This window comes from Juglans microcarpa x Juglans regia, chromosome 6D (assembly GCF_004785595.1).
Source record: "Juglans microcarpa x Juglans regia isolate MS1-56 chromosome 6D, Jm3101_v1.0, whole genome shotgun sequence".
Taxonomy (NCBI): Eukaryota; Viridiplantae; Streptophyta; class Magnoliopsida; order Fagales; family Juglandaceae; genus Juglans; species Juglans microcarpa x Juglans regia.
In genome coordinates, this window is record NC_054604.1 from 7,700,356 (window position 1) to 7,728,110 (window position 27,755).

At 36.2% G+C, this 27,755-nt stretch overlaps 3 protein-coding genes across 5 annotated transcripts; all 3 read left to right on the plus strand.

Annotated features, from left to right (window-relative positions):
- The first annotated feature begins 252 nt into the window (after window positions 1-252).
- LOC121234447 (U3 small nucleolar ribonucleoprotein protein IMP4) lies at window positions 253-6,236 on the plus strand. 2 transcript variants are annotated; one of them, XM_041130384.1, is made up of 9 exons: window positions 254-527; window positions 653-736; window positions 1,514-1,623; window positions 1,755-1,805; window positions 3,068-3,211; window positions 3,297-3,386; window positions 3,919-4,025; window positions 4,692-4,776; window positions 6,066-6,236. In XM_041130384.1, exons 1-9 carry the CDS (start codon window positions 416-418, stop codon window positions 6,162-6,164), a joined length of 882 nt encoding a protein of 293 aa, XP_040986318.1. In that variant the 5' UTR covers window positions 254-415; the 3' UTR covers window positions 6,165-6,236. The 2 variants fall into 2 exon arrangements, with proteins under 2 accessions (XP_040986319.1, XP_040986318.1); XM_041130385.1 differs by lacking the exon at window positions 6,066-6,236 and having other exon boundaries at window positions 253-527; window positions 4,642-4,762.
- A 7,092-nt stretch (window positions 6,237-13,328) lies between these two features.
- Window positions 13,329-22,606, plus strand: LOC121234446 (LON peptidase N-terminal domain and RING finger protein 1). 2 transcript variants are annotated; one of them, XM_041130382.1, is made up of 18 exons: window positions 13,329-13,512; window positions 14,497-14,598; window positions 15,114-15,196; window positions 15,321-15,405; window positions 15,510-15,596; window positions 16,420-16,481; window positions 16,595-16,788; window positions 16,882-16,942; window positions 18,304-18,481; window positions 19,763-19,801; window positions 19,912-19,973; window positions 20,110-20,146; window positions 20,395-20,444; window positions 20,538-20,607; window positions 21,113-21,188; window positions 21,534-21,613; window positions 21,686-21,754; window positions 22,315-22,606. In XM_041130382.1, the coding sequence occupies exons 1-18, from the start codon at window positions 13,444-13,446 to the stop codon at window positions 22,372-22,374; spliced, it is 1,464 nt and encodes a 487-aa protein (XP_040986316.1). In that variant the 5' UTR covers window positions 13,329-13,443; the 3' UTR covers window positions 22,375-22,606. The 2 variants fall into 2 exon arrangements, with proteins under 2 accessions (XP_040986316.1, XP_040986317.1); XM_041130383.1 differs by lacking the exon at window positions 13,329-13,512 and having other exon boundaries at window positions 15,103-15,196.
- A 781-nt stretch (window positions 22,607-23,387) lies between these two features.
- On the plus strand, window positions 23,388-27,200 carry LOC121234445 (probable receptor-like protein kinase At5g61350). The gene has a single exon (XM_041130380.1). The coding sequence runs from the start codon at window positions 23,750-23,752 to the stop codon at window positions 26,390-26,392; it is 2,643 nt and encodes an 880-aa protein (XP_040986314.1). The 5' UTR covers window positions 23,388-23,749; the 3' UTR covers window positions 26,393-27,200.
- Window positions 27,201-27,755: the final 555 nt, after the last annotated feature.

The following is a 27,755-nucleotide window of genomic DNA, read 5'->3' on the forward strand; positions in this document are numbered from 1 at the left end:
TTTAGTATTTTAAATAAATTTTTTATTAATTATTTATAAAAATAAAAAAATTAAGTCAGATCGATCGATCCGGTCTAGTCTTTTTGGATGTTTGGTCCGGTCCGGTTCAAAAAAAATGGTCCATTGCCGGACCGGACCGGATCCGACCATTTGCAACCCTATACCTGATACCATATATTAAAAATGAAAAAAAAAAAAAAATCATGTATGTTATAGAACTTGTCATGGAAAAAGTGGAATTAGAAGGGCGATTGATCATGCATTACGGCTGAGGAGAACGATACCATACGATTGATCCCCTAAAACCAACACCGAGTATGAAACCCTAAACCTAGGGTTTTCTTCACCTTCTTCTACTTCTTCCTGTCCTACCTCTCTGAAATTCTCTCTCTGTAAAACCATTGTTTTGGAGAAGATGCTCCGCAGAAACATACGGCTGAGGAGAGAGTATCTGTACAGAAAGAGCTTAGAAGGCAAAGAACGTCTTCTCTATGAGAAAAAGCGAAAGATCAAAGAAGCCCTGCAAGGTTCAGTTACACTTTTCCCATTCTTACTATTGAATACATACGCGCGTTTAGGTGTAATTTGTTTTTTTTTTTTTTTTTTTTTTTTTTTTTTTTTAATCTTTTAATGCTCATTTTTTATTCCACAGAGGGTAAGCCGATTCCCACGGAGCTTCGGAACGAGGAGGCGGAGCTTCGGCACCAAATAGACCTTGAGGACGAAAACACAGCTGGTATGGTGTTTATTTTTTTTTTTAAATCTTTTTATTTCGTGGTTAGCAGACAGAAAGTTACAACATGTAAGTTGAATTCTATGGTGGAATTTTTTTTTGAAAAGTTTGGCTTTTTGTCACGGGTTGAATGGACGGCGGCTAGGGCAATGGAAGGCAGCAGAAGATAGATGAAGATGGGAGGTGTTTAGATTGGAGGTGTTTAGGTCGCCCGTAGATTCAGAAATTTGGATGGAATTGGACTTGGGCCGAACATATTTTGATTATTGGAAGCAGGGAGCTGTATAACTATCTAGAACATTAAAAAAATTTTGTTACCGAGATTTATGTTGTTGGAACTGGATATAATTATCTTTGCGGCAGAATGTCCAAAAAAGTACAATACTGTTGGCTCATTGAACTTATGACACGTGGGATTGTTCACAAATTTATCAAAAACATTAATCCATTGAACTGCTGTACAGTTATAAGTGGGTGTCATTCTTGATTGGTGAATAAACACCAAAAGGGTGCTTCCTAGTGGATTTCTTTATTTCCTTCTTCATTGGAGTCTGAATTCTAACTTAGTTATGGTTGTTTCCCTCCTTTTTTTTTTTTTTTTTTTTTAATGTGTAAAATAAAATTGTTTCCCTGCTTTATTAGGTGATACTTGAACATTTGACCGATTTGAAGTTGTGAAATTTAATTTATTTAGAATTTTATTTTGTGTTGTTTTTCTCCCTTCTAACACATACGGATTTTCACTTTTGATTATGATTGGCACCTGTGCGGAAATTTCAGTCCCGAGGACACACATTGATGATGAGTATGCGAATGCAGCGGAAAGAGATCCTAAAATTTTGATAACTACATCCCGTAATCCAAGTGCTCCACTTACACAGTTTGTAAAGGTTAGTGCAGTTTTTTAATTTGCCTGTGTTTCTCAATTCATCTATTCTGGGCTATACGTTTACATACATCGGTATTCTGCAAGTAGTTTAGTTTTGTTCGCTGACTGGAACTCATTGTCATGTTCTGGCAGGAATTGAAGTTTGTCTTTCCTAATGCACAACGAATGAATCGTGGTGGTCAGGTTAGTGAATGGATTTTCTTTGTACACTGTCTTATTCACAATTTTCAATATCCCAAATTTAGTGTATAAGAGGGTGATAAATGAAATCCCACATTGCTTGTGAGGCATAAATTATTTTGGTTTGTAATGAGTCCAATGTGCTCCAATTGTAATACTGTATAGTTATTCTGGAGTATAAGCCCGTATGTGGTTTAGCTTACTTTGGATAGTTATAAAAGGTATCAGAGCTAGAGATGTGGGACTTGACTCATGACCTTTTAAATGGAATTGCCTCACCTTGCGTCATGGATTTTATAGGGGAGATTGTGATATCCTGAATTTAGTTGAAGAAGGTGGTGAATGAGGTCCTACATTGTCTAGGAGGGAGAAGTTTCTATGGTTTATAATGATTCCAAGGGTTCTAATTGTAATATTGACTACTAGCAGACTCAAAACCCACTCCACTAATTTGCTCGGCAGGAAGTTTTGACACGATCGGTGCCTCCAGGCCCAATTGCCTAAGGTCCTTTTGGAATAGAAGTCAAATGTGGCTTGGGCATTTTGTTTCAATTTGGAATTGTAATTGCTTGGTGACACAATTGCAATTGTTTTTTTTCTCTATTTCTTTCCACTTAGTTTTAAGACTTACTTGCAGATGTTAAAATTTGTATATATCCATTTCTCACATTTTACATTTTTTTGTTGGCATTGGGAGTCTGGACATTTTTGCATCGAATACATTTATTCTTGCAAGAATTATTTGATATTTTATTAAAAATATACTTTCAAGCTTTTTTTGACACACCTGACACAACTAAAAGAGTGTCATATGACGATAAAAAATATCGGTGTTTATTTTTTTTTATAACTGTAATGGGTCTCATAACGTGTGGACTGTTGACGCACCGGGCTTACAAATAGAAAAATTCTATTTTATTTGATGCAAATGCCAGATTTTATAATAAACGATCAGGAAATATGTACCTACAATTCTACAACATTTTTGTGCGTGTACAGTTCATATAGCCACCTAGCACCATGTCATTCAACTGTTTTGATGGCATATGCATGCATTGAAATTTGGTGTATATGCTGTGTGATATGGTTACCATCTTATTAGTTTGATGCTATGGGTGCTTATCTTCATTCTTCATTATCATGCTTTGAATATAATTTTCCATTGTCAATAAAGTGTAAATGGTGCAGTAGCCTTGAAACTTGTGTGCGTCTGTTGTGGTCCTTTTCCATTGTCAAGCATATTTTTGAATATTTCTTTTCTGCAGGTTATTAAAGAAATTATTGAAACTTGCCGTGCACATGATTTTACAGATGTTATCTTAGTTCATGAACACCGTGGTGTGCCAGATGGTATGACTATAAGCCATCTACCTTTTGGTCCAACTGCCTATTTTGGATTATTCAATGTCGTAAGTAGTTGATCATACTATTATTTCTAAACTTTTGTTTTGTCCCAGTTGTTTCTGGCATTGATAATAAAATGTTTGCTTGTAGGTTACAAGACATGACATTAAAGACAAGAAGACCATTGGAACAATGTCTGAGGCATACCCACACTTGATACTTGACAAGTTTTCAACCAAGGTGCCATATCATGAATGGAAAATTTATTTTCTGAGTTGGCTTTTCACTAATATACTTACAAAAAAAATATATTGTGTCAATCAAAATGTACTTTATGTCAAGAAAGCTAAATATTTAAAAATTTAGCCAAAGGGTCTGAATATTGAGGCTCTGGTTTTCTGGCCAGTAGCGTTAGTGTGTTCTGCACTAAGGGTTACTGCATATCTAATAGAATGTAGCAAAGATAAGGAAGAGTCCATAGTTTTGTATATGAGTTCCAATAGATGTTATGTGAGCGTTATAAATGGTTTCCCAGTTATTAGCATTACACTAGTAAAAGATGACTGGATGAATTTAAGAAAAGAATTTGAAGGATTTTACTGCTGGAAACATTAGGATTCTTTGTTTTGGTGGATGCTGGCTTCGCATTATAAGCATGTATTTGTCTTTTTACACCTTTTATCTTCTTTTGGCATTTCTTCTCTTATTCGATGTAGACCTATTCTTCGTAGATGTTCACTGTTTTTCATAATTGTTATGTTTTTGCTGACAGCTAGGTGAAAGGACAAAGAACATTTTGAAGTATCTTTTCCCCGTGCCAAAGCCAGATACCAAACGTGTTATAACCTTTGCTAATATGTCTGACTATATTTCGTTCAGGTTGGTTTGTTGCTTGATACTATAACTATTGGCTGTTCTATAGTTTGTGAAATTTCTATTAGCAAGGATAATCTTTTTTTTTGACAAGTGAATTAGCAAGGATAATCTTGGCTTGGATAATATGGCTTCTGTTGATAATGATGTTCGTCCGTAATATTTTTACTGGTCTTTGGCTGTTCTTTAGGTGTTATGGTATTACCATTTTAATGCAGAAAAGAAAAATTAAAGCTGAAAATTGTTCATTAGATTCACCCATAATCTAATTTGCTGGCTGGTCGTATCTTTGGACTTAATGGTGCTGTGAAAGATCTGTTTATACATCTGCTTTCTGTCACCACAGATTAGGTATTATTTAGGTTGCCTCCTCAAGTAATGACTCATTTTATTGATGGTTTGATAACAAGAGAGATTCAACCTTGTTCATTCAAAATGTCCAGATTTTCAAGTAAAATTGAAAATATATCACGGGACTTGTACAGAAGGCGAGCTTTGAGTACATAACTAGTGACTTGTTAAAAAAATAAGGAAAAATATACTTTTCACCCCAGACTATTTTTGTATGGTACCCTTCAAATTAGATTGCTTAGGGTAATTTGGTGTATTTTCCCCTTGCAAGGTGGCATACATGGGACTTTTAACTCTTATTAATGACTTATGAACTTATAGGAATCACATTTATGAGAAGCCTGGAGGTCCTAAATCAATCGAGCTTAAAGAAATTGGTCCTCGGTTTGAAATGCGGCTTTATCAGGTACATTTTTATGCTCCTTGGTTCACTTTTCAGTGAAGCTTAATTTTATTTGTCAATATTGTTGTTTAGAATTATGCATGTATTTTTGTCAAAATTGTTTCACTGCACCCAATTTGATGTCTCTTATGACTATTATACTTCCATATGGCTTTAGGTTTTGCACACCCAGAAAAATGTTCTGTTTTTCACGTCCAAAATACTATTTTGTCGTGAATCTTCCTTTTGATCCTTGTTTGTCACCAAAAGCAAACTGAGACCACTTTCACCATTGTATGTTAGTTCGTAAATCCAATTTTCTTCTATGCTTTTTCCTTTCTCATGGGCTTTTCACTCTCTTCTTGTATTTGTCTGTGGTGGATATTATGTTCTACTAGTTGCTCACTAGAAAGTTGGCATCTATTCATTATCCAATTCACTTTTATGCCCCCAAAGTTATATTAGTACCCTTGATTTTTAAATTCAAAGTCTAGCTGTTCTGGATTTCATTGCAAGGTGGACAAGAGTCCTTTCGTTTCTGTGATCTGTATTTGTCAAATGGTCATTCTGCATAATTATCAATGACAATTATGCCTATGAACGAGTAATCTGATCCCTCTATCTGAAAAGAAGTGAGGAAGATTTTTTTTTTTTTTTTTTTGGGGGGGGGGGGGGGATGATAGCTCTGCAAAACTCCTGATCTCAATATATTTCACTTCCTCATGGAACTTGGTATGCTGCTTGAATACCTCCGGCTATGCCTATTTACTTCTTTTAATAAATTGTTGTCTTATAAAAAAATCATTTTAATATAAAAACACATCAATTTGAGGTGGGGCCCACACTTTCATCTCAGACTTTCACAAATACTATAGAAAGCACCAACACTTTCACAAAAACCTACAAGACTTCCATCATCTCAACATCATTTCTTCAATGTTCATCAAAAGCTTTCCAACTTTTAACATTCAAACATTACCACAACCACAGCATATCTCCAAACGCCTTCAGAATGTACGGATAATACATGAAAAGGCTTTTGTTCATAATTTTTTTATTTTAGGTAAGGCTTTGGTTCATAGTTCATTGCGTCTTGTTGAGAGTCTTGGATTATTTTTAACATTTGAAGTCTTAACATACTTTTTTCTTTATACTTGGGTTGCACCTTTTGCGCACTTTAATGAAATTATGTTACTTGTTGGAAAGAAAGTGATATGGTCAAGAATCTTTTCATAGCACATGTATATAACATTGTATATATTTGTATGCATTGGCTGTTATTTTATTTAGTTTCTATATATTCCTGTTTTCAGATAAAGTTAGGAACAGTGGATCAGGATGAAGCTCAGACTGAATGGGTAATCAGACCATACATGAACACGACGAAGAAACGGAAGTTTCTGGGAGATTAATTCCACCTCAAAAATAATTTCAAGTTTTGTTTTGTTTGAATTTTTGTGATCGATCTCGGACACTAATGTGCTAATTGAATTTTTAAGGATGGTGTTGGTTTACTTAATAACTCAATGTTATGTTGATTTTGACACTAAAATCGCTAGAATAAGATTTTACTAAACAAGAAGACGAGATTTCATTGTCAGTCGACTAGTGTTTTCCACGTCCCATTGTTTGTCTTGCATGTTCTCTTTTGAGATATTTTGTTGGTTTAAAATATTAAAAACTATACCTTTTTATCTTTCGTGTTATTATTTATTTCGCAATATGACTTGCAAGACAACAAAGTTGTCATTTAGCACTCCAGAAGTAGTGGTTTAGAGGGTTAAAATTCAACTTTTTTTTTCTTTTAAAATATGTATTTTAGAAATGAAATGATTTATTTTGTATTACTTAATTATCATCCTCATCTTTTCTTTTTATGATGAAATGAACCATGAAGAGTGAGTGAAATTTTTTTTTTTTTATTTAATGTTATTAGTGATGGCGTCACTTAGTTTGAGAGATGGAAGTGTATATTTTAAGGTTTATATTACACTACGTGGTACGTATCACTAAATTTGTAATATTTTTTACCCTCATATTAGTACTCGGGTCATTCCTTCTTCCCACGTTCTGCCACGCGACAGGTCGTCCATGCCCGATCGTGGCAACCGCTAACAGTCTAGGGTGCATATTGTAGCATGCCCGTTCCCGACCTTCATTAAATGCAGCGTGGTCTTAGCCTGGCACGCCTACCATTTAAGTCTGTACAGCCCTCGGTGTCTTAGGACCAGGGTTGTCCCTGACATTGTGTATAGGGATTGTCGGCTAGTAGTTGTGTCAGACCTTCTAACTCAAGGATCTTCTTTCCACGCATCTGACTTCGCTGCTCCTCTCTAGGCTTCCTAGGCCGACTTTGCCCTTCTCGGCTTGTCCCATCCTATCCCTTCTCTGGACTCCTCTCAAGTCTCAACAGTTATAGTTGAATAAAGATGCAATGTATGAATGTTTTTATAATTTGTTGAGGAGAGAGGAGTCCTTGTGATGGTGCTACACTAGAATTTTCTTTTTGTTCTAGTAGTATTTTCTTTGTTTTTCCTTTTCGTTGGTATTTTTTTGTTCCCAAGGGTATGAAAAAAGTGTCAACGGATCTTGGTAGAAAAACCAGGAAAAAATGGACAAAAGAATGTATTTAGGATTTGGGTAAATCTCATGGGGCTGATTGGAAGAGATAGCAAAAAGGTACAAATTCAGGGTATGGACTTTACAATTTCCCTTTCTTGAAACTCTCCTCCTCATGGCTTGAATTTAACAAAATCTAGCAACCATATTCGTATCCAAGTTAGCCTTGAATCCAACAAGTAGACCATCAAAGATCTAAACTCTTTGAGATTTCACCTCTCAAACTCTTGAAAAAGTTCAAATTCTTTGCAAGGAAATATTCCTTGAAGGTCTTTGCGACAGATTTTTTTTTTTCTATGAAAGAGGACAATACTCCAATTTTATTAATAAAACCTCACTTATAACAAAGGAAAACCTTGATAAAAAAACCAGCATCTAGACTATACAAAAATCCGGCTACAACCCGAACTAAAGATAAACTAGAGAAAATAAAACGCGTATATGGGTAGTGTATATTCATCCCTATCATTTAAACAGTAGCACAAGCAAATCAGCCCTCTCAATTCGGAAGGTTTGGATAGTGAGTTGAGTTAAGATAAGATAAGATGATATGAGAGTTGAAAGTTGAATAAAATATTGTTAGAATATAATTTTTGTTTTAGAATTTGAAAATGTTGAATTATTTATTATATTTTGTTTGAAAGTTTAAAAAGGTTATAATAATTAGATAAGATGAGTTGAGATAAACTCATTATCCAAATAAAGCTCTTAGTTCCTATAACATCTCTAGTGGCTGACAAGATCTCTCTTATAGTTTCTTTTGCACCTGGTTAGCCAATATATCTGCAACTTGGTTTACTTCTCTGAAATTGTGCTTAACTGTAAGAACCAAATCTTTTGATAGGCAAAAGATTCTCCCCCAATCCTTCCTTACTTCCCAGTTTAGACGACTATGTCCATTCCACCAATTTACCAGAATCTATGAATCGGTCTCAACCTCAATTCAACTTAAGTTTCACCTTATGCAAACTTTAAAGCCATCTAGTAAAGTACCTACCTCAGCCATTGTGTTTGTTCCCCATCCATAGCAGGCAGAAAAACCTACAATCAAATCCCCTCTTGAATTTCAGATTACCCTCCCCCACCACAACCTGGGTTGCCCAAACTACATACATCTACATAAAGCTTGACGAAACATGAGACTGGGGGAGTCCATCGCAAAACCAAAACTTTTGGTATTTTGATACCTGAGAAGGTGATGCCTAGTTGATGCATAATGTCAAGATCAGAATTACTAACTTTCTTACAAGGAGATAATTTCGTCATCTGTTCAGCTAGTAAAAGTTTAATCTTATAATGTATCGTGTTTGGCGACTCCTTTTTATCTTCCATGCGAGCTGTGCACCTATGAAGCCAAGGACACCAGCTAATAATAGATGGTAGTAAACCCAAAATAATACCTAGTTGGGAGACACCATTAGCCTTCCGGAACCAGGTCTCTGTCATCTGTTTCCAGCTTGTTTTTCCTTCTATTTTGATGCCGAGCAATCTTGCATAATAATCCCATAACGCAGAAGCAAAAAGACTTAAGCACATCACATGGTCTCATGAGTTCATATCTGTTTTTTCACAGCACTAAAATTTCTATAGGGGGCTTCAATAACTTTATTAATGATTGCAGATTAATCGAGCCAATTTTTGAGGGATCCAAATTCACGTGGTGTAATGGGAAGAGAATGTCTATTCAAAATATGGGGTAGATTAAACAAAACTTTAGCAACTCCAGATTTCTTACACAGAGAGAGAAGGTTGGTGGTTAAACATTTACCTAGGGTATGCTCAGATCATTGTCCTATGTGATCTCAACAAGGCCGAAATTTGAGGCATATGGACGATCTCCATTCAGGTTTCAACGAATGTGGTGTCAGCACCAAAACTTCAAAAGCATAGTGGAGGAAAGTTAAGCTAACAATAGGTAGTGTTAAGGTTTGCTTAAAATGACAACCAAGTTAAAAAGACTCAAAATAAAGCTCAAAACATGGAATAATGAGTGTTTTGGGAGGGTAGAAAAGAGGATTTATGGTTTGGAAGATTCTATTGTGGAACTAGAAGCAACGATGTGCAATGCCTATAACGTGCATGTGGAAAAGGAACTAATAAAAAACATGAGCTGGAAAGATGTTTGCTCAATGGGAAATTCTATTGAAATAAAAGGCTAGGTGGCTGCAGGAGGGCGACTTCAACTCCAAGTTCTTCCATGCATCAATTCAATATAGGAGGAATAAGGCTACTATCAAACATATGAACATGACAGATAGAAATATTTTACAATCTCCTGAGGAAATCCACAATGCGGCTGTCAGTTATTTCCAGGAGGCTTTAACATCGAATGGGGAGATGACACATTTTAATTTGACATCTGATATGCCTCGTGATACTGGAGTCGGAGAATTGTAAACTTTGTCAACCCCCTACTGAAGAAGAGCTTAAACATGCATTGTCTGGCATACCCATAGATAGTAGTCCAGGTCCTGATGGGGGTTTGGGTCTAGCTTTTCTTAAGCTGTTGGGAGATTGTTTCGGGACATGTCTTTGAGGCTGCTAAGGAGTTTTTTGAGGGGGCTGAATTACCACCCTTCTAGTCCTCATCATATATCGTCACAATTCCAAAGGAAGATAACCCAAAAAGTTCCAAAGATTAAGGCCCATAAGTTTATGCTCAGTGGTTTATAGGATCTTCTCCAAGGTCATAGTAGATCGGCTATCCCCCTTCTTTCTAGAATGATTTCTAAAGAGCAATGAGCTTTTATTAAGAGACGGAGTATTCATAAAAACATCTCCTTAGCCCAAGAAATTATACAGAGCATTAATAAAAAAGTTTGAGGTAGGAACTTAATGATGAAGGTGGACATGGCGCAGGCTTATGATAGGCTGGAATGGTCTTTTCTCTTGAATGTTCTTAAAGCATTTGGATTCTCAGATCGTTGGAGAAGCTTGATTCATAATTGCAGTGCACTTTCTTCATTCTCAATCGTGATGAACAGAACGTATCAAGGGTTCTTTAAGTCATCTCAGAGATTGAGACAAGGCAACCCTCTATAACCTTATTTGTTCATAATATTGGAAGAAGTACTTAATAGGATGTTGAATCAAGCTTTTCAAGAAGGTAGGATTGGTTCTTTTCAACAATCTCGAGGCTTCCCTTTAATCACTCACCTTTTTTATGTTGATGAGTTGGTCATATTTATGAATGGGTCAAAGTCTTCTCTTTAAAGCAAGTGTGGAGGTTCTAAGGATTTATGAGAGTATATATATCTGGTCAAAAGGTGAATAGCAACAAGTCTGCTATATTTTTTTCCAACCCAAGTGTCAGCAGCTAGGAGATCAATTGTGCTAAATGCCACTAGGTTCAAAGAGGCAAAATTCCCATGTACGTATTTGGGAGCACCACTTCATACAGACGAGCTTACTTCTGCCCTTTTAAAGCCATTGATGCTGAAAGTGAAGAAGAAACTTGTAGGATGGAAAGCGATTTTATTGTCTAGTGGTGGAAAGCTTAACTCTCATTAAAGATGTCTTATCAAGCTTACCCATTCAACTTATATCAAGTTTTGAATGTCCCAAAGAAGGTGATAAATGAGTTGACAAAGCTATTAGCGGATTTCTTTTGGGGTGAGAAGGGAAAAAGAAGAAAAAATGGATTGTTTGGAGAAGAGTATGTAAACCAATAGAAGAATGGAGTCTAGGAATCCGGGATTTAGAGGAAGTGAAGAAAGTACTGCACATGAAGTTTGCATGAGAATTTTTATATGAGAACTCTCCGTGGGCAATTTCTTTTAGAGGGAAATACCTTGACACAGGCACACCCTTTTCTCATCACAGCATCTCGACAAGACTCTAGTTTCTGGAAAGGGGTTAGATTAGTCCTTCTAGATGTGATCTGTGGCACATTCTGGCTAGTGAAGTAAGGAAATCTCTCCTTCTAGTTTGATAATTGATCTCAATTGGGCTTGTTAGCAGATTATGTGGAGCATATTTCTCAACCTCAGCTATTCATGGTTAAAGAGGTATGGGGAAATGATGGATGGAATACACATAAAATGGAAGAACCATTGGGGGAGAGTCTAATAAACCAAATAGTGACAAAGGAATTATGGATCAGAGAAAGGAATTATGACTATCCAATATGGAAAGCTTCCAGCACAGCAGATTTCACAACTAGATCTGCTTTGCAACAGAAAATAAAAAGGGTCTTAATTCACTATTGTGAAAGTAGCAAAAGCTAACCAATGAACTTCAAGGACCCCAAATTTACAAAGTGCAAAAAATGGGACAAACCAAGCAATATTCCATATGTCAACATTGGTTTGATGTGAGGACTGCATGTTTCAAGCTAGCTGTTTGTCGGGCGGATCAGAGTCTGCTTGACCGAGGGAGAAGCTGTGAATATAGAGTGATGACAAGAAGTAGCGTTGGTGCAGACGAAATGGGTCAAAAGTCGCACATAAAAAGACAGACAGACAGACAAAGGTAAAAAAGCCATTTTGTGGTTGCCGATGCCTGCATCTTGTATATGGCCATTACGTGCCCACCAGAACTAAAGGTGGAATAAAACCCAACTTCTAAAATTATGGTTGTTAGCACGTGAACTTGACTTCATCTTGATGAAACACACCTTTCTAGCCCCCATATAAACCACTCACTCCCTGCCAAACTTGCCGTTGATCCTTCTACTTACAATTATAGTACTACTTTCTCATTTCAAGTTCCATTTTTTAAAAACTTTGTTGAATTATAATACTACTGATCACCATATCATAAAACATCATCAAATTCATTTTGAGGATCCACCCGAACTGGATCACTACAAATTCATGTGCGCACAATTTTAACGAAACGGGTTGCTACCTCACCGGCAGGGAAGCATTTCGATCCTATTGCCATCACTTTTCACACATTAGTTTCATAGTCTTTCCTTGGTTTTAATCAACAGTTTCTTATAACAAAAAGAGTACATCTTTTTTAAGCTCTAGGTCTTGAGTAACAAAGCTTGGACTAATGCTGCAGTCTGCACTGGTACTTTGAGATTCCCCAAGGTCAGTGGTTCTTGTTTAGGAGGGCATCATGACATTTGTCTAGTGGTTCTTGTAAAGAGGTGCTTCTCTCGGGTCTTCGCCGGTTGCCGTTTTGCAAGGGGAATCAAGACGGCTTTCTTTTTGTACTTTTTTTCCTCATCCCTCCAACTCATGATTCTCATATTTCTCATCTAAAACTAAAAAGTGTTTAAGTGAGAACTGTCCACTAGAAGTTGTTGTATTCGGCGCCAAACCTCCAAAAGCCTAAATCCTCCTATTGCCAACTAACTCACATGACCCGCGAGCTCAATATATCAAACATAAAATAACAGTGAAACCCAAGTAATAATCGAACAAGTCATATTGAGTCGTGTAGGGACAACATGCCATATTTTATCCACTTTGTGTATTAATCCAAGAACCTGATGGTATGATGGCATATTACCCGATCGTTGATGATAAATTTGGATTGGAAACCTCACATCCCCTTTTATAGAAAAAAAAAACAAACTGCAAATATAGCTTCTTTTTTTTAAATAAGTCACTTAAAATAGGCGACCTCAACAGGTGTGAGTAAAAGATCCGAATCCCCATCCATGAGATGAAAAAAAATATGATATATGATAATTGTAATCGTTAGTGCGTAATTGCGATATAATTATTTTGAAAAAAATGAATAAATATGAGATTCATATAAAAAAAATAATTTTTTAATATTAAATTTTATTTTTTTAAAAAATAATTTTACGACGCTTGCATACACTACGATTATATAAAAAATTATTCAAAATATATTATAAGTGAAGTGAACTAGTTAAGCTTTGAAGTTGAAAGCAACTGAAGCGTGCATGCACGCGCGCGAGAGGAAACACGTAGTGGAATTTGGTCCGTGTATGTAACGAGGGACAGAGGGACGAACACGGTACTCTCCTTCCATCCATTTATAAGCTTCTCTCCTCTTCCCTTCCTCTTCCTCTTCCCATTCTCAATTCCAAATGTCTTGCCTTCATTTCTTGCCTGCTTTGTGACAAAAGAGTTTGTACGGATCAATTCACCTATGTCTGGCGAGGTTTCTTCGTCGTCCGCTTTTATGGATGGCCTCGACGACGTGGAGGACTACGTTCGGGTGAGAGATTCTCCTCCGATTTCTTCCCTCTTAATTGTCTGGTTTCTGACTAGAAATGTAGGACAAGATGAAGGATTTAAGTTCTCCCGCAGCTGTTTGAAGAAATCGATTCGTTTTTTTTTTTTCTTTTCTCTTCCCTTCTTCTTTGGCATGTTTTTGCTGCTGATATAACTGAAAAAACCGCCACTTAACTGAGCGTAACAAACTTGTTCTCTGATCTAAGTTGATTGAGAGACCAAAGACTTGTAAGAAAAATCGAGTTTTTTTTCTTTTTTCCTTTTCCAGTTTCTTTTCTCGGACACCAGACTGTGTACCAATTTTGGGTTTTCCGTATATTTTTCTTTTTCCTTGTATTTTCCTTCAAGTTTCCCGCTTGCTGAGAAAATGTGCCTAAAGACAAGCGATTGAGTTTGATTGCGGTTCCTTTGTTTTTCGCTTCTCCAACTGTTTGATCCGTGAGAAATCTGAGGGAAAAGGAAATCGCTGTAGTATGTTTTGTTTTATTCTCTCTCTTTCCTGATACTTTGTAGTTCATAAGAATTGGAATATTTGAATCGTAGTCTTGGATTATGGACATGTATTACTCCCATCTACCTTGTATCTGATGACTGTGTCATCCTACCACGTCACCATACTCTTGGAGTACCTGATAGTATTCCGTATTTGATGGAAAGTGGTCTTTCAGTTGACTTGAGATTTTATTCTGGTGGTGAAATAAATTTGAAAACAGAGCAGCTAGCTAGTTGGCTCTAACATGAATTGAAAAAACGTCTCTGTTGGTGCTTGCTTAGTCGATTAGGTATGTTATCTAGCAGTAGATCTTTTTATAAGTAATAAACTAAAATAACAGATCTATTCACGTTCTTGCATTTTTCTGCAACCAAACACAGCTACTCTTTCTACCTCATGGAGTATTAATTGCTCTCTAGCAAATTTAATGGTTTGTTAGAGAATTTGATGAAGTAAGCATTCATTGAATTTCAGGCAAATGAAGGAGGGGGACCCGTGCAATGGGATAGTTTTAATCATATTTTTGACCTTGTACAGAATGGAAACAAAGCATTTCGAGACAACCGTTTTGAAGAGGTAAATGTTTTAATTCAGAGCACTTTGTCTAGTTTGGCTTGTTTTTCCTCCAGATTGGAGTTTAAGAGGATTTCCTTTTCCACGTAAAAACAGAAAAAAAAAAAAAAAATCATAGAAATGCTAGTGAAGAATGATAGCATTGGGCTTGAGTTTCTTAGCAATAATGTTTATACTATGGACGAATCATCTACTGCCTGTTTTCCACCACTTCTGGATGTTGTTGATCTGGTGCACTGGGTGCTTAATTTCAGGTGAAGGTATTAGTTTCGACAGTATATCTTGCTTTATAGTTTCCTTGTCCTTCCCTGGTGCAAGTGTTTGGTCACTTTAAGCATGCTTGTTTCTTGCAAAGAATTAATAATTTCCAATTGTTAATAAACTTTATGTGATTATTTAATTAATGCATTACTCATAAAAAATAAACTTTATATAATTGGTTCATATTTGAAAATACTTATTTTTTTTTAGCTCCTTTACATTCTTGTCCTTAAATTGCTGATCCAGTTTATATGCAGGCAATCAATTGTTACTCAAAAGCCAATAACGTTAAACCAGGTGATCCTATTATCCTTGGGAACCGAAGTGCTGCTTATATCAGGTTAATTAATAAAATACTAGATTAGTGATTTGTGATTGATTGGACCCCATATCCATCTTCTAGACCATTAAATTGCACTAACTATGATGGATTTCTTGCAATGACGACTTCTTCATTCGACCAGGATTAGCCAATTCCTGAAACACAGATCACCATCAGCTTCTGAATGTAGACCATTGAATGGGCTGGATCCTACAATACATGCCGAGGTATGTTGTGTTGCTTTGGTCTTTAAATGCTTAGAAAATAAAGCTCAATTTTTTTTTAGAAATCTTTCAATATATTCTAACTAGTATTGATTAATTAAATTCAGCTTGCTTTGAAAGATGCTGAAAAGCTCAATAATCTCCGAAGTGATTTAGTAAAGTCATACATTCTAAAGGCCAATGCACTGATATTGGTAAGAATAGGTTTCCATCTTTTTCTCTTTTTTGGGTCTTTATTCCTTTTCAATTTCTTTAATGTATCAGGGGGTGGGCCCCATCTCTCTCATTGTGTGCACCTGCATATTTTAGTAGTGAAGATGAACCTATGTGGTGCCTTTAGGCCATAAGGCCTTTGAATTTTCGGTCCTTTATACTTAAAAAGATGGGGTAAGGAAAATATTTGCCCATTCTAGTGCCTTTGATTTTTCAGTCTTTTAGCCTATTCTAGTTCCTCGCTTGTAGCTAGGTGTTTTCTTTTGTATACTTCTTGTGCGCTTGGGCTATGCCTATTTACTTGTCAATAAAATTTTCTTATTACTTATAAAAAGAAAAGAGTAACCGAGTAAAACTTGAGGGAAAAAAGAGTAAAACATAAGCAGCGTTTGTCCCATGGATGATAAGTTGGATAAATGTAGAGTTTAATACATGTAAACTTGATTATGAATACAGTTTGTAAATATTCGAATAAAGAGCTAATTTGACATTAGAATATTGTGGCCATGTTACATTGTTTGATCATGATCAGTAAGGCTGATGACTGCACTTAATACAAGGTACGGAACATTGCTTTGGACCGAGTAGAATGACAATAAAATGTTGGAAATGTTACACATGAACACTCAAACTAGTCCTGAGAACATGCATTTCTACTTTTTTATTTATTTATTTATGATTGAATAGTTTCATTTTATGTTAATATCCTGGATAGGAGGCGAAAACCTTAATTATAGGTAATTTTTTTGTTTGGCCGATTTTAGCCTTGTTTGTCATAGTTACATTGCACTTGTGGTTCTGCAGCTGGAGAAGTATGAGACTGCCCGGGATGTTATTCTTTCAGGTCTTCAGGTTGATCCTTTTAGGTAATGTGGAATTTTTATCATATTGTTATGTTGTGATGGAGATATGCTCAATAATTTTTAAATTTAATTTTTACGCTCTGGATGGCTCTTGTGTTTGCTTTGGTTATATGTAGCAATTCTCTTCGTGCTTCTCTTCAGAATTTGGAGAGGATATCAACAAGTTTACTTGGGAGGAGAAACTATGCGACACCAGAACGGACTGATGAATTTGATTGCACGCTTTGTCTGAAGTTACTATATGAACCCATTACGACTCCGTGTGGGCATTCTTTTTGCCGTTCATGTCTGTTTCAGTCCATGGATCGTAGTGAGAACCTTGCTGTCATTGATCCTAGTTAATAGTTTCTATGATATCTGTATGTGAGCTTATTTTCTCCTAACCTTTGTATTGAAATGTTAGGTAACAAATGCCCATTGTGCCGAACTGTTCTTTTTGTCAGTCCCAGAACATGTGCGATCAGGTGAGTTGCTAATGATAACTGAAATGCTTATCTCAATGGTTTGACCCTGGAATATTCTTTTTCTCCTACCTTTGCATTGTGAACTTAGCACATTAGTTAGTCTAGGAGCACCTATCCTTGGGTCCAACCTTGGAGATGTAGGTTCCTAATATCATGAATTTATTCAGGAAGCAGGGAGAATAATAGAATGTGAAAAAGAAATTGCAACTGCATTTGACACTTTACAATCGTACTTCAAAAACCCCAAAAAAAAAAAAAAAAAACTATTGTTCAGTTTGGTTTAAAATCGGATTTGAAAAGCAAACTAACTTAATTTTGAACTTGTTTGCGGTTGTATGTGATTTGCTTGACTATTTATATTATGAGAAGGATTTTTTAATGCACATGCACATACAGGATGCCTATATAAAAGAAGATGCTACAATTTGTGTGAGATTACACAAGTTAACTTTAGATGCAGTGAAGTTGAGTTAAGAAGGATCATGGTTAAAATATAGGGTAAAAGAACTGCTTATTATGCAAAGACTGATGTTTATAAACTATATATATATATGTATAACTAAAAACTTACTTATAAAAAAATATATTTATATATATATTCAAAATGATAATTAGTTTTAGAAATAACTAGAAAGGAGAAGAGAATGAAATTGGCTTGGAGAGCCAAGAGAACAAAATTTATGCCATTGAAAGTCTGAAGTTATCCAGGAAAAGTAAAATTACTAGAATATCTTGAGTGAGAGCCAAAATTTGAAAGATAGTTTTTGTGGGAGTGTAATTGTGAAAGAAAAACATATCCTAAATGTTTGGGTTTTTTTTACCGTTGACATTTAATGTGGTGTATCTGACATTTAGAAAATTTTAGAAATTAAGTTTTGAGAATGAAAACATGCGGTTCTTGAAGAACTGTTTATTCCTCAATGTATGAGTAGATATTAATTTCTTTACATTGTATGATTATACGTTGATTTCTTTACATTTTAAAAAAGGACTCCACGTACTTAGTTTAAAAAACTAAGTACGTTATAAAACGATATAAATATTGGGCATTTACAAAGGGCATTTTCCCACCAGCTCCCCTTCGTTCCAAATTAATATTTGAATTTTTGAGGGAGCACGGTTACAAACACAAAGGAACTTAAAATTTTCTAGTTGGGTCACTATGAGTCTAGAAAGTCCTTTTGGCTTTGCCTTTTAAGGAGTTCTCTTTACCATGCATGCTGCACTAAGTGTACAATCAGTGAGAATGGTTTTTTCCTGGAGTTACTCCTTTGTTTGATTTGTTGCAACCTTTTGTGAGTCTTGGGGAAATATTTAAGATTCTGCTTAACATATTACCAATTCATTTGTCTTTTTACCAGTGTGACACTTAACAACATTATACAAAAGAATTTCCCAGAGGAATATGCTGAAAGGAAGTCAGAGCATGACAGTTTGACGAACCTTGGTGTTGATTTGATGCCTCTTTTTGTCATGGATGTTGTCATTCCAGGTCAAAAGTTCCCACTCCACATTTTTGAACCCCGGTACCGGCTTATGGTGAGTCAGTCTATTGATGGTTAATCTTCCTGTTGAGCTTTCATATATCGTGATAAAACTATGACAAATGGATAAGTATGGAGATGCCGGTACATCCATATGATGAACTAACTTTGTATACTGCATATTTGAGAAGCCTTATGAATAGCTAAGTTGTCTAAGTGTTACTTTATTTTGTATATCAATTGTTTTACTCTAGGACTAAGGGGAACTGTAGCAAAAGAGTGGGTGGTTCAAGCAAAGGGATTATTATAGACATGGTGCTTGGGAGAGTATACACCTTCGATGATCAGTGCTGATAGCTTTGAACCTTCAAATTTGTTATTATTGTGAGAGTGGAAATTGAGCTCGAGGTTTTTAGATAATGCTTGATTTTGATATTGGTTCAACAACGGAAAACTTTCTTTTTATTGTGCATTTATTTATTTATTCTTTGTGGGGGCTGGGGTTTCATGGACCTATTGCTGTATAGAGTTTACTGATACCCTCAGGGTAAGCTGTTGATGGTATACTCATCATCCAATGAGACTGTCATTGATGGTATCTTGTCATCTATAGCGACTATCTCTGGAAAGGGCTGAGCATGAATACCACCTGTAGTCTTCAAAACGTATAAATTTGAGCTCCATTTGAATTTTGAGAGTTGGTCTGGTCACGTGATCAGTGTACGAAACATGTTTCTGTAATCTAAGTTTTGTTTATTGCTGGTGCTTAGTCTGTCTAAATAGACACTGCAACCTTTGTACTCTATGAATATCTTTCAATTTTTGCAGTTTTATATAGTATGTTTATATCATGTCAGCTTATGTATTTGCATATTGTATTACCTCATCAAAATTGTTGGTCAAGGGTATCATTTGGAAATGCTCCATAGAAACAGAAAGGAAAATTATGAGCTCTGGCAGAGTGAAAGCATATGGCTTTCTATCTACCAATATGGTTTAATATGCAATAGAATAGTTATACTTTGGTTTGGTTGCCCTTTTGTAAATTACTAGCAATAAATGCATGGCAGCATGGGAATTTATGGGTCATAACAGAAATATACAATCTTGATTTTCTGCTGAAGCACAGAATTGATTTTTCTTCTGTTTTTTTTTCGAAAAAAAAATAACCCAATTTTTTGCTTTATTAAAGTTGACAAAAGGTAGAATCCAATTTCTGCTTTGGTTTATCGATAACATGAACGTCTGTCTACATCATAAGCTACCATTCCATCTATCATGTTAACTATATCCATGTAAATAATGTTATCGTTATTTTTGTTTATGTGGACATCAGGTGAGGAGAATAATGGAAGGAAACCATCGGATGGGAATGGTAGAATATTGTCACTGGTCCTTTTCTTTCACTTTTCCTTCCTAAGGTATATCTGATTAATCAAGAATTCCTCACCGTTACCGGGTTTGATTTGTCTATTAATCATGTAGGTTATCATTGATTCTACAACAGGTTCCATAGCTGATTTGGCTTGTGAAGTAGAGATTACTGAGTAGGTGTTTGATCCTTTTTTCCCTTATGACTTGGCTAGCATGTGTATCATCTAGTTTGAGAATAAAATGATCTTGATTTGTACTATTACATACTATTTTGAGAATAAAATGATCTTGATTGGTTTGTTGATGTAGATGTGAGCCACTTCCAGATGGACGATTCTATCTAGAGGTGAAGTTTTCTTCCTTGTATTCATGGTTCTGCACTTTATCCTGATGGATGGTTCATTAGTGGTTAAAGTTTTTTGAATTATCTTCTTCACTACGGTGGCTTCGAAATATCTAAGGAAGGAAGACTAAATACATGTCATCATGTGTAAAATGTGTGCATTTGTATCTATATATAGGGGGTTATAATCTTAATCCACTAATATTCATTTTCAGTTTACACAAAAAAATTTATCCTTATCTTATTCACAGGTTGAAAGTCGACGAAGATTTCGCATAATCCGCTCTTGGGATCAAGATGGGTGAGTTTATTTACTGGTTATTCCGATTTCCGGCTGCCTCTTTTTCCTTTTTGGGGGGTTAGACTTCATGTTTTGATGATGTAATTCCTGCAGTTATCGTGTTGCAAAGGTTGAATGGGTGCATGATATCTATCCAGCTGAAGGAACAAGAGAAAGAGAAGAGGCAAGCTAACTGCCAGTTTGGCTTCCCATTTGTGTGTGCTATAGACAATCCCTTCCTCTCCAGAAAAGAAAAGAAAAAGAAAATGGTTCAAAAAATTAAGTTTGAAGCATGATAGTTTGCTTTTACATTAAAAGCCTGTAACAATGCCTACGATATTTTACTATGGGTTTTGCATAGATGGATGCAGACATTTGTGGCTTCGTTGATAAATATTTGTTGTGATTTCAAATGCTTCAACTTAAGTTGAGAATACAGTGACAATGTGCTGTAAGCCTGCTGGCTAAAGAAACTTGAATCGGAGGAAGTTTCAAATGTTTTAGTTGGTACAAGGCCCTTTAGTGGGGCTTTGATAGTCCAGGATGTGGAATCCATTAAGAGTACTTTACAGTCAAGTTCACCTTTATGGATTCATCTTTTTTTTTTTGATTGGCAAACAAAATCTTATTGATCATAAGAATTGGCAAGAGTCCAAATACACGAATTGACAAATTTTATATGGTTACAGTTGCAGGAATTAACAAATAATGCAGCAGAGTATGCTCAATCATGGATAAGGAGTGCAATTAATGCAGCACGGCAAGGTAAAACTCTAAGGAGGATACTACCTCAGAGCCTCGCATTTCTGGTGCCAATATGCTCAACATTGCCATAATCCCTAGTGAAGAGTTGGGAAAAATTTATTAAATGCGAACGCCAGCATATTTTTTTCTAATTAGTAGATAGGTACATTAAATAATGCCCACGGGTTTCGTGATGGAGCCTTCCAGATATCAGATAAACCCATTACTTATTCATTTCGAGTCGGTTATACTCGTTAGCTTGCATATCGTTTATCATTTCACATTCAGATGGTTTTATCTATCTATGTGCTTGTCCTGCATCTTTGCAATTTATTGTTGTTCTTCACAACGCAATTCATATTGCAGATTCGAGAAGACTTGAAAAACTCCGTAATGTAGAAGCCATGATGCCTGCACCACAAGATCCAGAGCGCTTCAGTTTCTGGGTACGGTTAGATATTTACATAAAATGTGGGGCTTCAACTTTTATACTTCTGCTAATGTATACTAATCTACAGCTTACTACCCTGGCAAACCGGAGGCCTCAAGAAAGATTAGATCTCCTGCGCATAAGAGATACAAGAGAGGTATGGAATCTTTCTTTACCTGCTGTAAAGTTCAATAGCAGATAGTGCCAGACTCCCAGGTCTGACAGATTTTAATGTATACAATGAGATGCTGTTAATCTTTTCAAACGTGCTCTGTTCTGTAAATTCCCATTTGAGATATCCCCAATGCCTATACCATGTATTCCTTGACTCATATAATCCTCTGCAACTTTGGGTGGGAAGGTCCCCGGGAGAAATATGCCTTGCTGCATGGCCTACATAAAAAGATTTTCCTAATGGTAGTTAGCCCAGTGGTGAGGGTGTAATAACTCCTCTTAAAAAGTGAAACTCTAGGCTTGGGAACCATACACTTGCTACCAAATTGATAGATAATTGTCAATGGAAAACCAAGATATGGTTTGATTGTGGAGAGAGCATGGTTGTTTTTGCATTTTACTTCCTCATTGCTACAAGGAGCTTGTTCTTGTGACCCAGAAAAAGAAAAAGAAATTGAAAGGTCATCGCAACCCAGAATGTTACTTTTAATATTCATCTCAAAACATTCTTATAATCATTTTGATATAAAATTGACCTTGCAGAGGATCAGACGCGGATTGATATACCTGCGAGCGGAAGAACAGGGCTGTCGAGTACAGTGAGGAAAGTTGTAATAGGAGTCAATGTTTTGTAACTGTGATTGTTACCATTTGATTATATTCGTATACAAACGATTCAATATTCTTTGTTTTTGGTTTCCTTTTATATTTTTTGATAAGTAACAAGCGATTTGATATTCTTTGGCCCACATGCTAAAGATTGTGGTCCCTGTTCCATGTTGTAACAGATAGATAAAAACTCAAATTCAATAAATATTGACCAACTTATTTTCTACATTTCTTACTTTGGAATATTCCTCTGTTTGTTGATGCCCTATCCAACATGAAGCTGTTTAATTCGAAGAAAAACTCTATTACCAAGCTGGTGTGTAGAGCACACTTAGTAAAATATTTGATTTGAAATATAAAATATAAAATTTGAATCTTACAAATCAAATCTTTACCATTCAAGTAAGAGAAATAATAGTTATAGTGGTAAATGCATAAGTGTTCTGCAATTATTTTGAAAAAAATAAATAAATACGGAATTCATATGAAAAAAAAAATTATTTTTTAATAGTGGGTCTCACTTTTTTTCAAAGTGACTGTCCGGTACTTGCGCATTCCACGACTGCATGTAACATTAATCTTTAAGTAATGTAGATGACATGTTCTATACACCGACATGATAATAGAATGTAATCCGAAACTTCGACCGCCTAAATTGATGCCCACGTTAGCCTTTTCCTCAAATTGACTCTTAAATTCTCCAAATACTTTGATCATCATAATGACTTCTTTGTTTAATCGTTACTGTCATCATAACATTGGGATCCTTTTGCTGTGTTAAGTTGCCCTATATTATTTTATTCCTATTTTCCAGTGACAAGTTTGGCTATGAGCGTCCTTTATTAATCAATTTATTTTTAATTTAATTCATTCCCCCCAAAATAAAAAATTAATTAATTAATTAAACCAAAATAATAAAAATTTAAAGGTAATGGGATGTCACTAATGAGTTTGGGCTTGTAGGGTAGTTGGTAGTTATAAGAAAGAACATCATGCATGAGAGCAGCTTTTAAGGTTCAAAGCATAGCTCGCTATCCCATACAATAATTCTTCTTTAATATCTTTTTACCGAGTCTTCCCTCTTCATCAGAACCTCCCAAACATACAACTCTGCACGTTTTCCCTTACTTGCTTCCAACATTCTCCTCCATCTTAGTTTCTCTAGCTGCTGCTGTCATTTCTGTACCTACAAATTCACTTGAAACCCACCTACAATGTCTCCTACTTTATTCTCCATGTTTATCCTGACCATCCCCTTTAGCCTTTAGTTGCTTTTGGCATATTGCATTATGTCTAGCCCACCTCCACAATCATCACCACCTACGTTGCTGAATTAATATCTCCATTGGCATTTATAGGTGCAATAATAATGGGAGGAGATAGATATAGGGCATCATGGCCTCAACCTTTCTCCACCCTTCCTCTTCTGATCTTCCTCTTCCTCTTCTTATTCTTCCTGCTCAACCTCACAAACTTTGCTTCAGCCATAGAAAATGGTTCTTCCAATACGGCCACATTCACACCTCCTGATAATTATCTCATCGATTGTGGATCATCCCAATCAACTCAACTTGATGATGGCCGAACCTTCAAGTCCGATCATGATGCCGCTTCTCTCCTACAAACCGATGAAGATGTGCAGGCTTCAGTAGATTCCATATCTATCAATGCCTCTTCCTCCATACCTTCTTCATCGTTACCTGTATATCGTACTGCAAAGATATTTCTTGAAGACTCCACATACACATTCTTCATTTCCCAAGTGGGCTGGCATTGGATTCGTCTTTACTTCTTCCCAGTTGCACACCCCTCATACAATCTCACGGATGCCGTTTTCTCTGTCTATGCTGATCAGATTGTTCTCTTACATCACTTTTCTGTCAGGGACAACACTTCATTGGTTTTCAAAGAATACTTGATTAATGTTTCAGATATATTCTCCCTCCAATTTAAGCCCAACAAGGAATCATATGCATTCATCAACGCTATTGAGGTTGTCTCCGCTCCAGACTCTTTAATCTCTGATTTAGCAACCGGTGTTTCTCCACTTGGAGATTTTAAAGGGTTGTCTAAATCGGCATTCCAAGTATCGTATCGGCTGAATGTGGGAGGGCCAACCATAACTCCTACAAATGATACGTTGTCAAGGACATGGGAACCTGATAGTCAGTATAACATGTTTCCACAAGGGTCTAAAGATGCATCAGTCTTTCCCAAAACCATCAAGTACCCAGATAGTGGTGCAACTGCATACATTGCTCCAAGTTCAGTTTATGCAACGGCAGTGCATATACAAGACCCACTCACTTTGCAACCGAATGTCAACCTTACTTGGAAACTGAATGTGGATCCAAGTTTCTCCTATTTGATCAGGTTGCACTTTTGTGATATTGTGAGCAAGACCCTCAACAATATGTACTTCAATGTGTATATCAACCAAATGGTGGGAGTTTTGATTCTTGACCTGTCATTCCTCACCAATGCCCTTGCCACTGCTTATTACAAAGACTTTGTTCTAAATCGGACTGCCATCACAAATGGTTCCATTTTAGTTCAAATTGGCCCTTCTGAATCCCATTCAGGCAATATGGATGCAATTCTTAATGGATTGGAGGTAATGAAGATGAGCAACGAGGCAAACAGCTTTGATGGTTTGTTTACTGCTGATGGTTCATACAAGGGATCGAGTTCAGCAAAAAGGAGAATGAAGATTTTAGCAGCTGTCGGCCTGGGAATGGCAGTGACAGCAATGTTGTTGCTGGCCTCAATTTTTGTTCGGTGGCAAAAGAGACCTGGAGGTTGGGAGAAGCGGAATAGCTTCTTATCATGGCTCCTCCCGCTCTGTTCCAGTCGCACTAGTTTCTTAACTAGCAAGAGTAGCTCTCGAAGATCTAGCCTATTTGGTTCCCACAAGAGTAAGAGTGGTTACTCTAGTTACTTTGCATCACAGGGTCTTGGCAAGCTCTTCACCATTCATGAGTTGCAAAATGCTACACAAAATTTTGATGAAAAAGCAATGATTGGTGTTGGGGGTTTTGGAAAAGTGTATCTTGGGGTGTTGGAAGATGGAACCAAGATTGCCATAAAACGAGGAAACTCAGGTTCAGAGCAAGGCATTAATGAATTCCGGACTGAAATAGACATGCTCTCCAAGCTTTGCCATTGCCACCTTGTTTCACTAATTGGGTTTTGTGATGAGCAATCAGAGATGATTCTTGTATATGAGTACATGGCTAATGGACCACTTCGAGATCACCTCTATGGCTCAAAGCTTCCTCCTTTGTCATGGAAACAACGGCTTGAGATTTGCATTGGTGCTGCTCGTGGGTTGCATTATCTTCACACAGGTGCAGCACTAGGAATAATACACCGTGACGTAAAGACCACAAATATTCTTCTCGATGAGAATCTAGTTGCCAAAGTTTCCGATTTTGGCTTGTCAAAAGCTGCACCAACAATGGATCAAACCCATGTAACCACAGCTGTGAAGGGTAGCTTTGGGTACCTTGATCCCGAGTACTTTAGGAGGCAACAACTAACTGAGAAATCTGATGTCTACTCATTTGGAGTCGTCCTTTTCGAGGTATTATGTGCAAGGCCTGCCATAAATCCATCATTGCCAAGGGAACAGGTCAGTTTGGCTGAATGGTCAATGCAATGTAATAGGAAGGGCATCATTGAGAAGATAATTGACCCTCACATTACCAGCAGTATCAACAATGGCTCACTGAAGAAGTATGTTGAAGTCGCAGAGAAATGCCTAAAAGAATATGGTGTTGATAGGCCTGGAATGGGAGATGTTTTGTGGCACCTAGAATATGCCCTCCAGCTTCAAGAGGCAGCAGCTTCACAGGTTGGTCCCCCAGACAATAGTGCAAGGGTCATTACTTTGGAAAAATCAAGGGAGAACGATTCTAGAGGAGACAGTGATGGTGTTGTTAGTGATAATTCAGAAGTAAGTACAATCGGTTCTCCTTTATTTTCTCAAATTGGAAATTTTCAAGGAAGGTAAAATCAGGTTGCAACATGAAGAGCTGAAAATCAAACCACATTGGGAACTCAAAAGACAACTTCCATTCAAAGCTTGACTCCTTCCTATAGATCTTATAGTTTTGAGTTCAGAAGTGATCTCTTCCCCTGCTGCTCTCAGCATCTGCTCCACCCGAGGATGGTAATCACCAAAACTTCCCAAGTTAAATTGGAGCAAAAGCATCACAAAAGATTCTGTTTTCTGTAGTTGTGAGTAGATTTGTTTTGTTTAGAACACCAAAAACCTTGGTTGAGATGTTTTGATCATTTCACTGATAATTTTTCTGTACTACTTCAACTGCCTATCAAGTTTCAACCATGTTATTGATGGAGAAGGAACCAAATGATTCATGAGCAGAAGGGTATAGCAGTGCAACAGATTATTGATTATGCTCTTTCTGTTCAAAGGTCATTCATAGATCTGAAGCAATTGCCTAAGACTATGGTTCGAGCTTACTATGAATGGAAGCCTCCACCTAGTGATTGGTTGAAATTGAACGTAGATGGAGCTGTTTTTGGTGAGATCAATAGAGCAGGGGTGGGGTTGGTGCTTAGAGATGGGAAGGGTGATGTTATGTTGGCAGCTAGCAAGATAAGAGTATGAAGTCAAAGATGCTGAAACTATTGAATTATTAGCAATCCTACGAGCCTTACAGTTGGGTCCTAACATGGGAATCCAAAGAATGTTGATTGAGTCAGATTGCTTGATGGCTGTACAAGTGCTTAATATTGAATTATATTTTGTAATAAATGATATAATTTTCTTATATATATATATATATATATATATATATATTGAATTAGTTTGATTTGTGACCGTTATTACCAACATTTTACAATATTTTATAAGCACTTGACATATGGCCATTAATTTTAGTTTTAATTATTATTTAGTTTTGGTGATGAGATCCCATATGGTCCATGTTTTAAAATAAAAACAACTAAATTAAGGGCCAAGCAGTATCTTTAGAGGATGTCAAATGGGGATTTTGGATCAGTGGACTTAATCCATTGATCTTTACGTTTCAACTAATATATATATATATATATATATATATATATATATATATATAATCCAAATTAATCTAATAGAATGGGACACCCCTATATATGCCAATCTAAATAATTTAGTAGGAGGGATTCTAATATTTTAAATTAAAATACCTTTATTCATTTATTTATTTAATCAATGGAGCTTGATAGTTAAAAGTTGTTCCCCTTTTATATAATTCCACTCTGAGTACTAAGGAATAAACTTTCATTTAAAATAAACTTTCATCAATAAATATTAATGATCATAAATATATATATATATATATATAGCTAAAAAATTCCAAGCCTATATT